This window comes from Equus asinus, chromosome 19 (assembly GCF_041296235.1).
Source record: "Equus asinus isolate D_3611 breed Donkey chromosome 19, EquAss-T2T_v2, whole genome shotgun sequence".
NCBI lineage: Eukaryota > Metazoa > Chordata > Mammalia > Perissodactyla > Equidae > Equus > Equus asinus.
The window spans coordinates 25,881,781-25,894,044 of NC_091808.1; the positions used below are offsets into that span (position 1 = coordinate 25,881,781).

General features: G+C 34.3%; 1 protein-coding gene across 8 annotated transcripts in view; it reads left to right on the top strand.

The window, feature by feature from the left end:
* The window catches only part of ERBB4 (erb-b2 receptor tyrosine kinase 4), a 1,100,930-nt gene that overhangs the window by 786,689 nt on the left and 301,977 nt on the right, over positions 1–12,264 (top strand). For all 8 annotated transcript variants that reach the window (XM_070489795.1, XM_070489798.1, XM_014851360.3 and 5 more), the window contains 4 exons: positions 268–394; positions 7,263–7,336; positions 9,917–10,007; positions 11,956–12,155. In XM_070489795.1, coding sequence (XP_070345896.1) covers positions 268–394; positions 7,263–7,336; positions 9,917–10,007; positions 11,956–12,155 — 492 coding nt within the window. The remainder of the gene's footprint in view (positions 1–267; positions 395–7,262; positions 7,337–9,916; positions 10,008–11,955; positions 12,156–12,264) is intronic.

A 12,264-nucleotide genomic window follows, 5' to 3' on the forward strand; every position in this document is an offset into this window, starting at 1 on the left:
GTAGTCAGGGTATGTAAGTGTTGCGTATGCACACTGGGTCCTATTATAAAATGTAATTCTTACAAATCATAGTCACTAGACTAAAATGCAAGGACAGTATTTTAAAGCACGCCCAGTAGTAAATGTTGCGTGAAAGAATTATTATTTTATTTGTTAGAAAATTTATTTCTTATGATGAATTTTTTTCATTTTTATAATGAAAATGCAATGATTTATGGACTGAAAAACAGTTTTTCAACTCCCTGACTGTGAGTCTCGTTTCTACAGCTTGCGATGGCATTGGCACGGGATCACTACTGTCAGCTCAGACTGTGGATTCCAGTAACATTGACAAATTCATAAACTGCACCAAAATCAATGGGAATTTGATCTTCCTTGTCACTGGTATTCATGGGTCAGTATTAAATTTTTGTAGAATATTATTTTACGAAGTCTAAACAAAACTGAAGAGATTCTTTAGCTTTGTCTGTTTGGTTCCTTTTGACCGAGAAAAGTTCTGTTCTATATAAATGCTTTTCTCCAACAAAATCAAATGCCAGATTTCACCAGCAGTGATCATAAACCAAAGTTTTGGGATACATCCAGCTTATGAGTTTGGTGCCTAATTAGCTTTGAAAATATAACTTCATAGATAAGCTACAACATATTTGTAAGACATTCTTCTTAAATCTATAGATTTCAGCAAGCTTGACCTTTTTTTAGGTCTGTTTAGGGAGAGAATATCGATGAGTGAAATGGGGAATTCAAATTCCTAACTGATTAGTTCAAGACAACATATATTAATATTCCTTTAAAAATGTATCTCACAGAAAACAAATCAGTAAGCTCACATTTTCCTGAGCTTTCAGGAATTCTCTTTTTCCTAATGTATCTTTTTCTCTTTTTTCTTAGATTGGGAAGTTAGTACTCTTATAAAAGATCTACTTAATGAATTTAATTTTAGCAGTGAAAATTGTAACACTCTCTGGGCTATTTCATTACAGAACCACCCACTGATTTTAACTGGGAAAATGACCAAGTTTGTATGCTTTCAATCGCAATACAAATGTCAATATTTTTAATTCATATTTTATTTATTTGTCTATATTACTACTTAATCCCTAAATATTAGTGCTACAGGCTACAGATAAAGAATATCACTCACAAATTTCAACTCAAAATCTTACTTTAAATTTATATCACATCATTTCTAGCAGCAAAATAATTTAACACATTGTGAATAAATATGTACAGATAAAAACAGTAAGAGAAATAGAACAAAGTGTTTCTTTCCATTCAAATAAATTACTGTAGGTCTTATTGCATTAAGCATTTCTTTATTTTAAAATGAAGCTTTTAATGTGGGTCTATACCAGATATTATAATATGTATTCACTTTCTGTCCCAGATATGTCATATTTGGCCCAAGAAGTGTTTTATTTTTTAAATAAGGTCAAGATTTCAAACTTCTCTTTAGAAATATGTGGACTTGGTTGCTCTTAACCTACATTCTTACATGGCAACAATATGTTGGAGCTGGATAGTACTAACCATTTTGAGATGGGACATATTCAATTGAATTTAGCATAGTCCCCTCTGCTCCTCTGAATCCTTCACATTGCTGTCTTCAACTTCTTGGCCCCATCAGGTAGGAGAAGTGTATCTATGTAATTTAACTCATATATAACATTTAGCAGAACAATATATCCACATTTTAACTATTTTAAAATGAAATATCATCGTTAATGAAAGATCATATCATGTTAACACTATATTCTGAAAAATAAGAAGACATAGCCACTTGATTCACATTGCCTGGTTCTACATGGATGTAGTCAATGAATTGGCCTCAAATCCATCAGTGTGTGGAAAAATTTGAGAACACAGTCTCATGAATTTCACTAGATGAGTGCTTTTCATCCCAATCAGACCCAACATCCATCTTTTAAATATTAAGCATTTTAACACTCCCTGTTCAATGCTGAAATCAAAATCATAGATAAGATAGCCTACTTATATACATAATTTTATAAAGTCATTATAATTCTCCAGTTGTAATTTAAAGAAGAAACAAGAAAAGTAATGCATAATGTTACAATACATTAAAATATGTATTGATAGGAAAATGCCCAGCTTCTACTTACTTGTAATGAAAGTTAGGATTTATAAGAAATAAAACAACTCATTCTGTGCAAGAAGTGCAGGGAAATAAGTTTTATTGAAATAGAGGCAACATGACTACAGAATTACTGACAAATACTAGCAACTATGAAGTCTGTGCACATGAGGTCCTAAATTGAGTGGGACATTTTAAGGCTGTTCAAGACATGAGGCGATCCTTTGCTGTGAAAGACATTTCACTTCCTTGGTTTGGGATTACTAAAGCCCGAAGTATCCCTCAGTCTCTGTTACAACTGAAACACCTCTGCAAGTGCCCCAGCCTCCCTTTAGTGGAGCGGTACTGCCCCCACTGAGGACCACTGCAAGAACTTTGTGCCAGTAGAAGGATTATGAACCAACAAAAGCAACCTGCTGATGGTTAATCTTTTTTTGTGTGACAAAGATTCGCCTTGGGCTAACATCTGTGCCAATCTTCCTCTTTTTGCTTGAGGAAGATTCACTTTGAGCCAACATGTGTGCCAATCTTCCTGTATTTCGTATGTGGGTTGCTGTCACAGCATGGGCACTGATGAGCAGTGTAGGTCTGCACCAGGAACCAAGCATGGGCCGCCAAAGCAGCGCATGCCAAAATTAACCACTAGACCACAGGGCCAGCCCCTGGTTAACCTTCTTATAGATAAAGCACAGGTGGGAAGGTTTGTAAAAGAGCTGGCTTAGTGTGGTTCAGAATAGTTATTTTAGTCCTGGTTCATTATGGAACATATTTATCAAAACTCTAGATTTGTACTAATTATAAAATGGTTTTACATCTTCTCCTTCAGCTAAGGCCTAGAATAGGGGAAATATTAATAAATAAATGCAAAAACAGAAAGCAGGTATTTCAAGGTATAAAAATATATTGTGCAATAAGGACCATACATTCACGAGTTTATGAGAAGAATCATTACAAAACATTAGACTTTCAAGGAGATCAACCTTGCTAATTCGTCCAGTTGAAAAGTGACTAACAGAAAGATCAACTCAGATGGATGAAAATAGAAAGGTAAACCAAGCTTCTCTTAAAAATGAGAATTAGATTTTCTCCTTGAGTAACTTGATCCAGACTAGACTGGAGTTTGATTTGAGGCCCCACCATGGACAATCCGCATTGAGTTGGGGGGCTTCCATTACATGTCAAACACGCCATTTCCACAATGTAAAGTTGAGAACTGAATTAATAATAAATACCTACTTCCTCTGGTTGTTGTGGGGATTATAAACACAAATTGTTTTTAAGTGTTCAGCCAAATACTTGGAATACAGTGAAACCTTAATAAAATGGTATAAAAAAGAAAGAGTTGGGGCAAGGAGTGAGGCAGAGGGAGAGAGAGAGAAAGAGAGAGAGAGAGGGTAGGGAGGACAGAGAGGGAGAGGGAGAGAAAGAATCAAAAGTAACAAAAATAAAAAAAAATCCCCCAAAACAAAAAAAATTTAAAAAAAGAAAACAGCAAAGCAGGAGGAGAAGACAGTGCAAAAGAAAATCTTAATATATGTCTCGTTTTTAGCACAGCATATAGTGCAACAGATATTATTTTATAGACTATTAGAAACCAAATAAAGGCAAAGTTACTTTCATGACAATATTTTCTTTATGATAAATCATACTTAGTTCAGAAGATTTTTATTTATTCTCTATTATAGCACTTAAACTCAGAATATTTAAATGTTAACATGATAATTAATATTATTGTGTCCCAAGCAAAATATATAAGGCATTTCCCAGAACAAAGATATAAGTAAAATATGGTATGTTCCTCATTCCTAGTCTCACACTAGCATGAAACGTGTATTCTAAGCCTCTCCCTTTCATCTTTGGAAAGTATTAACAGACAGTTAACTCACTAGGCCTGAGACATGTATGCATAGGCATATGTGTATTCACGTATGTAATCTGTGTGTGTGCACGTGTATGAAGAGGGAGAGATTTTAAAGGTGAATAATATGGAGTATTATAAAGAAAAAACTTTTCTAGTCAATTAAAGAAATGTTTATTTCGCTTCATTCCCATACCCTCAATCTTCTACTAACTAGTTTTTATTAGGATGTGTGGTTTGATTAAAATAGCTGAGGTATTTCTTTAAACTCAATAGAAAGGCAAAATTCATAATTAAATGAGATTATACTTTTCAAAAACAAGTTTCTGCAAAAAAATAAATTTGCTGTCAATTTGTCAATTAAAATTTTAATGAATAAAAGAGCTCAAGGAAGTTAATTGACGTGTTCGGTATATAGCACAATAGTGCCTTTGCCAGAAATAGACTGGACACTCTTATTTCCTTATTTAGAATGGGAACTGCCCTTAAAACTCAGTGTTTAGGGTTATCTTCAGCAATAATCCTCTTTCACATCTTGTCGTGTTTGACATTGTTCATGTCGGTGTTCTTAGAGCAACAAAACGCTCACCATATAAGCACGTTCATGCTGTCACAATGAGACACCCACAGCAAAGTGCTTAGGTGATAGATAATGGAAAAGAGATAATGGGTTTGGTGAAAAAATAGAGTGATTTCAATGGAATTGTAAAAACATGTTTCTCCTCCTTTATCCTGAGCTTTATTTTGGATCACCAAACACTATGACAGGGTGAACACAATGTTCTTTCTCATGGCTCTGAATTGAGCTAGGGAAGTTCGAGCTTTTAAAGTATTGTGGATTTCAAGTGGCTGTAGGATGAAACTCCCTAGAGGTACTTTGAAGGCAGTAAGTGAGATTCTGCCAACTTATTTTATTAGAGTCCTGAATCTCTAAAATTAAGCATATAAAATTTCTGTGGTCCACTGTCCAGAATTCATTTCATTCCTGGCAACCTGGAAGTGTTCTCAGTAAACGTTTGGACAGACCCTATTAGTGTGGGCTTGCCCTGAATTTTGAGTGTTTTTCAATAAAGCCAGAATATTTGATTATGTGATCAGAGCTGTTCTCTACACTGTTTTTCTTCAAAGAACAAATGTTGAAAGCTCATCCTACTACTGCAATGCTGATATTTCTTCTGCATACAAAAGCCTTTGCACATTAGAAAATGATAACAACAAGAGTTTTCCCACGTGGTGAACTTAATTTTTTGGCTTCATATTCATCAAAGGAGTAATTATTCATTCTATGTATCTTCAATTATAAATAGAGCAAGTTTGCCAGCACATTTAATTTAGACTTTAAGCTTTTGAGAGATACTCATGTCACGTTAAAAAAAACTCTTAATTGTGTATGAGTGAATTACAGGGAAACTTTTTCTATTTTACAGTGGCGAAATCCACTAATTTTTTTTTTTTTTTGAGGAAGATTAGCTCTGAGCTAACTGCTGCCAATCCTCTTTTTGCTGAGGAAGACTGGCCCTGAGCTAACATCCGTGCCCATCTTCCTCTACTTTATATGTGGGATGCCAACCACAGCATGGCTTGCCAAGCAGTGCCATGTCCCCACACCTAGGATCCGAACCAGCGAACCCCAGGCCACTGAAGTGGAACGTGCACACTTAACCGCTGTGCCACCCGGCCGGCCCCTGGGGAAACTTTTTTACAGTGTTTCTCCAAGCCTTCTATAGCACTCCAGGTTAAACTAGTAGGATATTGAATAGATTACACTGCTTAGTTTGAAATGGTAATTTAATCAAGCAAAGATTTTTTTTCTTTAAAGATAAAGGTTGGTTCACAGTACAGAAGAATATGCTGATGAACCAAGTTGACAGAGCCAGTCCAAGGTGGTTCCAGAGATCAAGGTGGCTGGAACTAACAGTCTTCTCAAGGCTCTAATGCTGGGATGAATAGATGCCAATGGACTCAGCCTCAGATTCCCATGAGATAGGGTGTATGCCTATCTGTTTGGCAGGAGACTGTGGAGCACCTTGACTGACAGCCCTATTAAAACTGCATCCGATGGATCACTGTATCCTAGTGGTTATTCCCATACAAAAAAGAAGGTTTTCAAAGACTGGTAAAACAACAGATGTCCATAGCAAGGATTCCTACAGGTGGATACATGCTTCTAAAAACGCCTCAGTTCATTGTTCTTGGAAGGTTTGATTTCTCTTAGAGAAGTGGCCGATGAATAGAATTTAGTTTTTCTCTGAAGGGCATATACTAATAGTTGCCCAGAATAGCACAGAATGTCTTTTAAAGTAATAAAACTTTTCAAAAAATATTACATATTCTTTAAAAGAATGAAAAGTATTACTTGAACTACTGAGAAATGTTTGATATTATGTTTATGTTTGGCTTAATATTCAAGTATGTAATTATTTTGTATGATCAGTATGTTATACATGAAAAATAATTTTCTTAAGATGAAAAACTCTGAAAAAATTCCGTTAGATATTTGATTTTAAAAGATGGTTTATGTTCATTTTTGAAAAGACAGGGCATCTACATAGCAATAACGTTAATTATAAAAATATGTTTATGCCTTAGGAGATGGTATCTTTAATAATCTCCAGAATTTACAACACCTTTTGAGTATTATTAAATTTGTTGTAAATTTTGTTTTCAAACGTTAGTATGATTCATATAGATGGAAGCAAATAGATCCTATGTTAAAAAAGTGAGTATAAATAAAACAGAAACAAGATTACTCTAAATAATCCATATAAAGAGTAACTTTCATACAATATTATGAATATTGTGAAAATCCGCTAATAGATAAATGTGAAGATAGAGCAAAAGAAAATTGACTTCATGTGCTTGTTTTTATCCTTTCTATGAAATTACAGGTGCTCTTAGCAATTTAGAATGGTTTGAGCTGACCAAAAGGCAATTATTCTCACCATAAAATAATTTATTTGTAGGGTATATTTTCCTCAGTAAGAATAAACTTTTAAAGGCAAAATAAAATAAAATGACTCATAAATAGAATTGCTATATTTGTAGTTTCTTTAGGATAGTCAAACTGAACTATTCCTCTACATCTGGAATAGCCTTTGATGAATTCATATTGTGTGTTGTCAAAAATATCCTCAAAGCACATTTTAATCTCCCTCCACATCTATCATAGAAAAATTTGGACAAGACATTGCTAACCTTCCTATTGCTAATTAAAATTCAGTTTGAATGAAGTAACTGTTGTTACATTTTTCATATTTTCACCACTGTATCTAATCTTCTATTTGGCTGCATCTCTTCTTGATTCTCTAGGGACCCTTACAATGCAATTGAAGCCATAGACCCAGAGAAACTGAATGTCTTTCGGACCGTCCGAGAGATAACAGGTAATTTTTAAAGTGTGATTTTTGTGCTATGAACTATGTGAATTTTAGTGTTTTCTTGAAAATATTACACAATGTTGGAATCAGCAACTCATTTTCAATCAAATTCTAGTTTTTAAAACGCATGTCACTTTAAATGATGAGTGTCTTTACTCCTTAGCATTTGTACATGTTTTGAAAGCTCACAGAACGTTTTTTTTCTTACTCTTTTCTTATTGCAGTAACAGTGGTTTATAACATTATATAAATTTCAGGTGTACATAATCATAGATTTCTATTTCTTTGTCGATTACATCATGTTCACCACCCAAGACTAATTACAATCCATCTCCACACACATGTGCCTAATCCCTCTTTTGCCCTCCACCCTCCCACATTCCCCTCTGGTAACCACAGACCCAATCTCTGTTTCTATGTGTTTGTTTGTCACTGTTTTTATCTTCTGCTTGTGAGTGAGATCATACTGCATTTGACTTTCTCCCTCTGACTTATTTCACTTAGCATAATACCCTCAAGGTCCATCTATGTTGTCACAAATGGCTGGATTTCATCATTTCTTATGGCTGAGTAGTATTCCATGTGTGTGTATATCACATCTTCTTTATCCATTCACCCCTTGATAGGCACCTAGGTTGCCTCCAAGTCTTGGTTATTGGAAATAATGCTGTGATGAACAGCGGTGCATGTATCTTTATGCATTTGTGTTTTCAAGTTCTTTGGATGAATAGCCAGCAGTGGAATAGCTGGATCATATGGTAGATCTATTCTTAATTTTCTGAGGACACTCCATACTGCTTTCCATAGTGGCTGCACCAATTTGCACTCCCACCAGCAGTGAAGAAGGGTTCCCTTCTCTCCACATCCTCTCCAACATTTGTTGTTTCCTGTCTTGCTTATTATAGCCATTCTGACCAGAGTGAGGTGATATCTCATTGTAGTTTTGATTTGCATTTCCCTGATAGCCAATGATGTTGAATATCTTTTCATGTACCTGTTGGCCATATGTATATCTTCTTTGGAGATATGTCTGTTCAGATCTTTTGCCCGTTTTTTAAGTGGGTTGTTAGTTTTTTGTTGTTGGGATGTATGTGTTCTTTATGTATGTGGGATATTAACCCCTTATCAGGTATATGGCTTGCAAATATCTTCTCCCAGTTCTTAGGTTGTCTTTTTGTTATGTTGATGGTTTCCTTTGCTGTGCTGAAGCTTTTTAGTTTGATGTAGTCTCATTTGTTTATTTTTTCTATTGTTTCCCTTTCCTGATCAGACATGGTACTCGAAAATATGCTCCTAAAACCAATGTCGAAGAGCATACTACCTATGTTTTCTTCTAGAAGTTTAATGTTTCCAGATCTAACATTCAAGTCTTTAATCCACTTTGAATTGATTTTTGTGTATGGTGTGAGATAACGGTCTGCTTTTATTCTTTTGCATGTGGCTGTCCAGTTTTCCCAACACCATTTATTGAAAAAAACTCTCCTTTCTTCGTTGTATACTCTTGGCTCCCTTGTCTAAAATTAGCTGTCCATAGATATGTGGCTTTATTTCTGGGCTCTTGACTCTGTTCCATTTATCAGTGTGTCTGTTTTTGTGCCAGTACCATGCTGTTTTTGTTACCATATCTTTGTAGTATATTTTGAAGTCATGGATTGTGATGCTTCCAGCTTTGCTCTTTTTTTGGCATTGCTTTGGCTATTTAGGGTCTTTTGTCGTTCCATATAAATTTCAGGATTCTTTCTTCTATTTCTGTGAAAAATGTTGTTGGAACTTTGATAGTGATTGCATTGAATCTGTAGACTGCTTTAGGAAGTACAGACATTTTAACTATGTTAATTCTTCCAATCAAAGAGCACGAAAGCCTGCAGAATTTAAAAAATTAAATTTCCCTGAAATTTTGATGTTACTGTTTTTGCAAGTGTCAACTGATCTTTGCACCCATGTTTTTCTATTTACTTTTTCATAAGAAGCTCTATTGAACATGCATAACATGTAGCATTCATTTAGCACATATTATTGAGCCCTGAATATATTCAGGGCTGTTATCATAGGTGGTATGGGGACCATAGACATGCATCAGACATGTATTTGCTATCAAAGAATGTAAAATCAAATGAGGAGTGTTAGATTTGTATGTAAATGCCTTCGAATGCAAGGTAGACAACTCATGTCATAAGTGTACAGATAAAGTGCTAAAGGACTTCAGAGAAATTGAAACTATATTTTTCTCTTTATCTAGACTAAATACTTTTGCTTTTAGAAGAATGAATCAAATTAAGAATCATTTAAATCTTAGCATATACAGTTATATGATTCCATATGTCTGAGAAACATAGATTCTTAGTGCTCATTATCTTGATCTTCATTATCTATTGAACATTGCAGCCCAGAAACTTTGAGTAAGACACTCAATCTTGGAAGAAGAAATATGAGCTAGAATGGTTCAAAAATAGGATCTTCACTGCCCTTTCCTACCTCCTGCCTTTCAATATATTTTCACCATATTTCAAGAATGATCAGTATTAAACACTGTAACTAAGACAATGATATTCTGAGATTTTTTTTTACTACCCTTATCTTTTGTAGGTTTCTTGAACATCCAATCATGGCCCCCAAACATGACCGACTTCAGTGTTTTTTCTAACCTGGTGACCATTGGTGGAAGAGTACTCTATAGGTACGTACATATGTTCAAAGCTGCAGGTCTTCCAGATTTCAGGAGTTAGAACCTTGTGTACATTACGTCAAACCCATCAGCCTCATTGATTTACTGATTTCAGAAATATTGGGTTTCCACTCTTAATTCCAAAAGTAAACTCAATGAAAAATATCCCTAATTCTTCTTTAAAATATACAAAATGCACAGTCTGATTTTTCAACCGCCTATCACTTAAAGTAATGTCAGTGTTTTGCAGATATGGAATGCGTGATGTGAACCATAAAAGTGAAGCTTCTTTTTGAGCTGTGTTATCATAATTAAAAGATGGAGTTGGATGACTTGGCAATGGCTTAGGTGTGTGGGATACAAATGCTGTTTGATCAGGAGGCTCTCATTTTATCTCTGGTGCTATCATTTGAACAACACATCGTGGGGCTGATGTTTTAAGAATTAGTCAACCACCTTACATCAGTGCGGGTTAATACTGGACAGAAATGTTAGGGCTCAGAAGGACACTGTTCTAAAGTTCCAAGGTTGATATTTTTTATTCATATAAAAGAAAATATGGGTTAATATTTTAAGCCATTGTTTTATTTTATTTCAGATTTCATCTACATGAAATTCTTATTTATGGACAGTTAAAAGTTGATTTATGTACACAGATTTTGATTTAATTTTTCTGCCTAAATGTAAAAGATGCCTAAAATCAATACTGTCATCAAATATTCTCTAACAATATTTCACAGATAGTCCATTGAATTTTGCTGTTAATACGGGTATATTTGTAAGAGGTTTTAAAATGTAAAGGGGAAAGATGCTTAATAAAAAAGGATAGAGAGATACAATCTATTCAAGTGCCATATGCAGCCAACTTTTACTAACCATTGGACAAATTGTTATAAATCTGTGAAGGCATTATTATGTTCACACTGTAATTAATAACTCAATGTGGTTATCATGGGGGCAAATTTTGAGAGAATGAATTAGACCTCAGTTGAGTACAGACACACATACAAACACATAAGTTTTATATATATATATATATGTATACATATAGTTCTCCGTGTGTTTATATATATAACATATGGAAAAAAATCTGAGTATTAACAGCAAAGAATATTTAGATTTATAATTGAAATAAAAGGGGACAGCTTTGATCTACAAAACGTAAAATAATGTTCATTAGTTGATTGGAATGTGCAAAACACATTTATTCTTTAGAGAATGGAAAAGGAATTTAATTACAGAATGTGGACTGTGTTGAAATAGAAATAATTTCCTTGAAATGATAATTTGCTTCCAGTGTAGTTGTTATTTAACTTTTAGAGATGCTTTCCCCAGTTGTTCAAGCCTTCTGAGTATTGTTTAAAATTTTAGTTTAATTTCATTCTTTTTAAAATTTTTAATATCTCTTATCCTTACTTTTACATTCCTCAACTATTACAATTACACTTTGGTTTCTGAGATATAAATGAAAGCTAAATATACATATCATTCTCTGCAATATTTACCCTCTGAAAGCATGTCTAGATCTATTAAATAATTAGAGTAGAATTAACGTCTTACTTTGGGTAGATGAACACTCATTCCATAAACATTTATTTAATTGTTTAGTCTTAATTCAGAATTTCATCCTTGAGGAACTTAAATTTTGTGAAGTAGCGAGGAAGCAGTAAGCAGATATGTCAGTGGTAAATGTATAGATGGGGTTAGAGAGATCATTAATATCCATACCTCTAAAAAATGAACATTTTCCTTTTGAGAGTCAAATGATTCCTTTTAAAACTTTCAGTATATAGCATGTAAAGAAATAGTCTCAGCACAGATTTGTTGATTGAATCTCTTTTTATGCTCTATTAACGTTATTTTTGGAGTAAGGTGTAACATCCTTATTTTACTTCAAGAATGCCTATCATGGTGAGAAAATACTTATCACTGTTCCATTTTCTCCCTCCCTTCTCTTTAGTGGCCTCTCCTTGCTTATCCTCAAGCAACAGGGCATCACTTCTCTCCAATTCCAGTCCCTGAAGGAAATCAGTGCAGGAAACATCTACATTACAGACAACAGCAACCTGTGCTATTATCACACCATTAACTGGACAACGCTCTTCAGCACTATCAACCAAAGAATAGTGATCCGGGACAACAGGAAAGCTGAAAACTGTAGTAAGTACATTACCGAGACATTAAAACATGGAAACCTTAAAACAGTTCCCCTGTTCTACTTTGCAACAAAGAGTTAAAAAGAACAGTGGGTCAGAATTGTTGCCCTCTT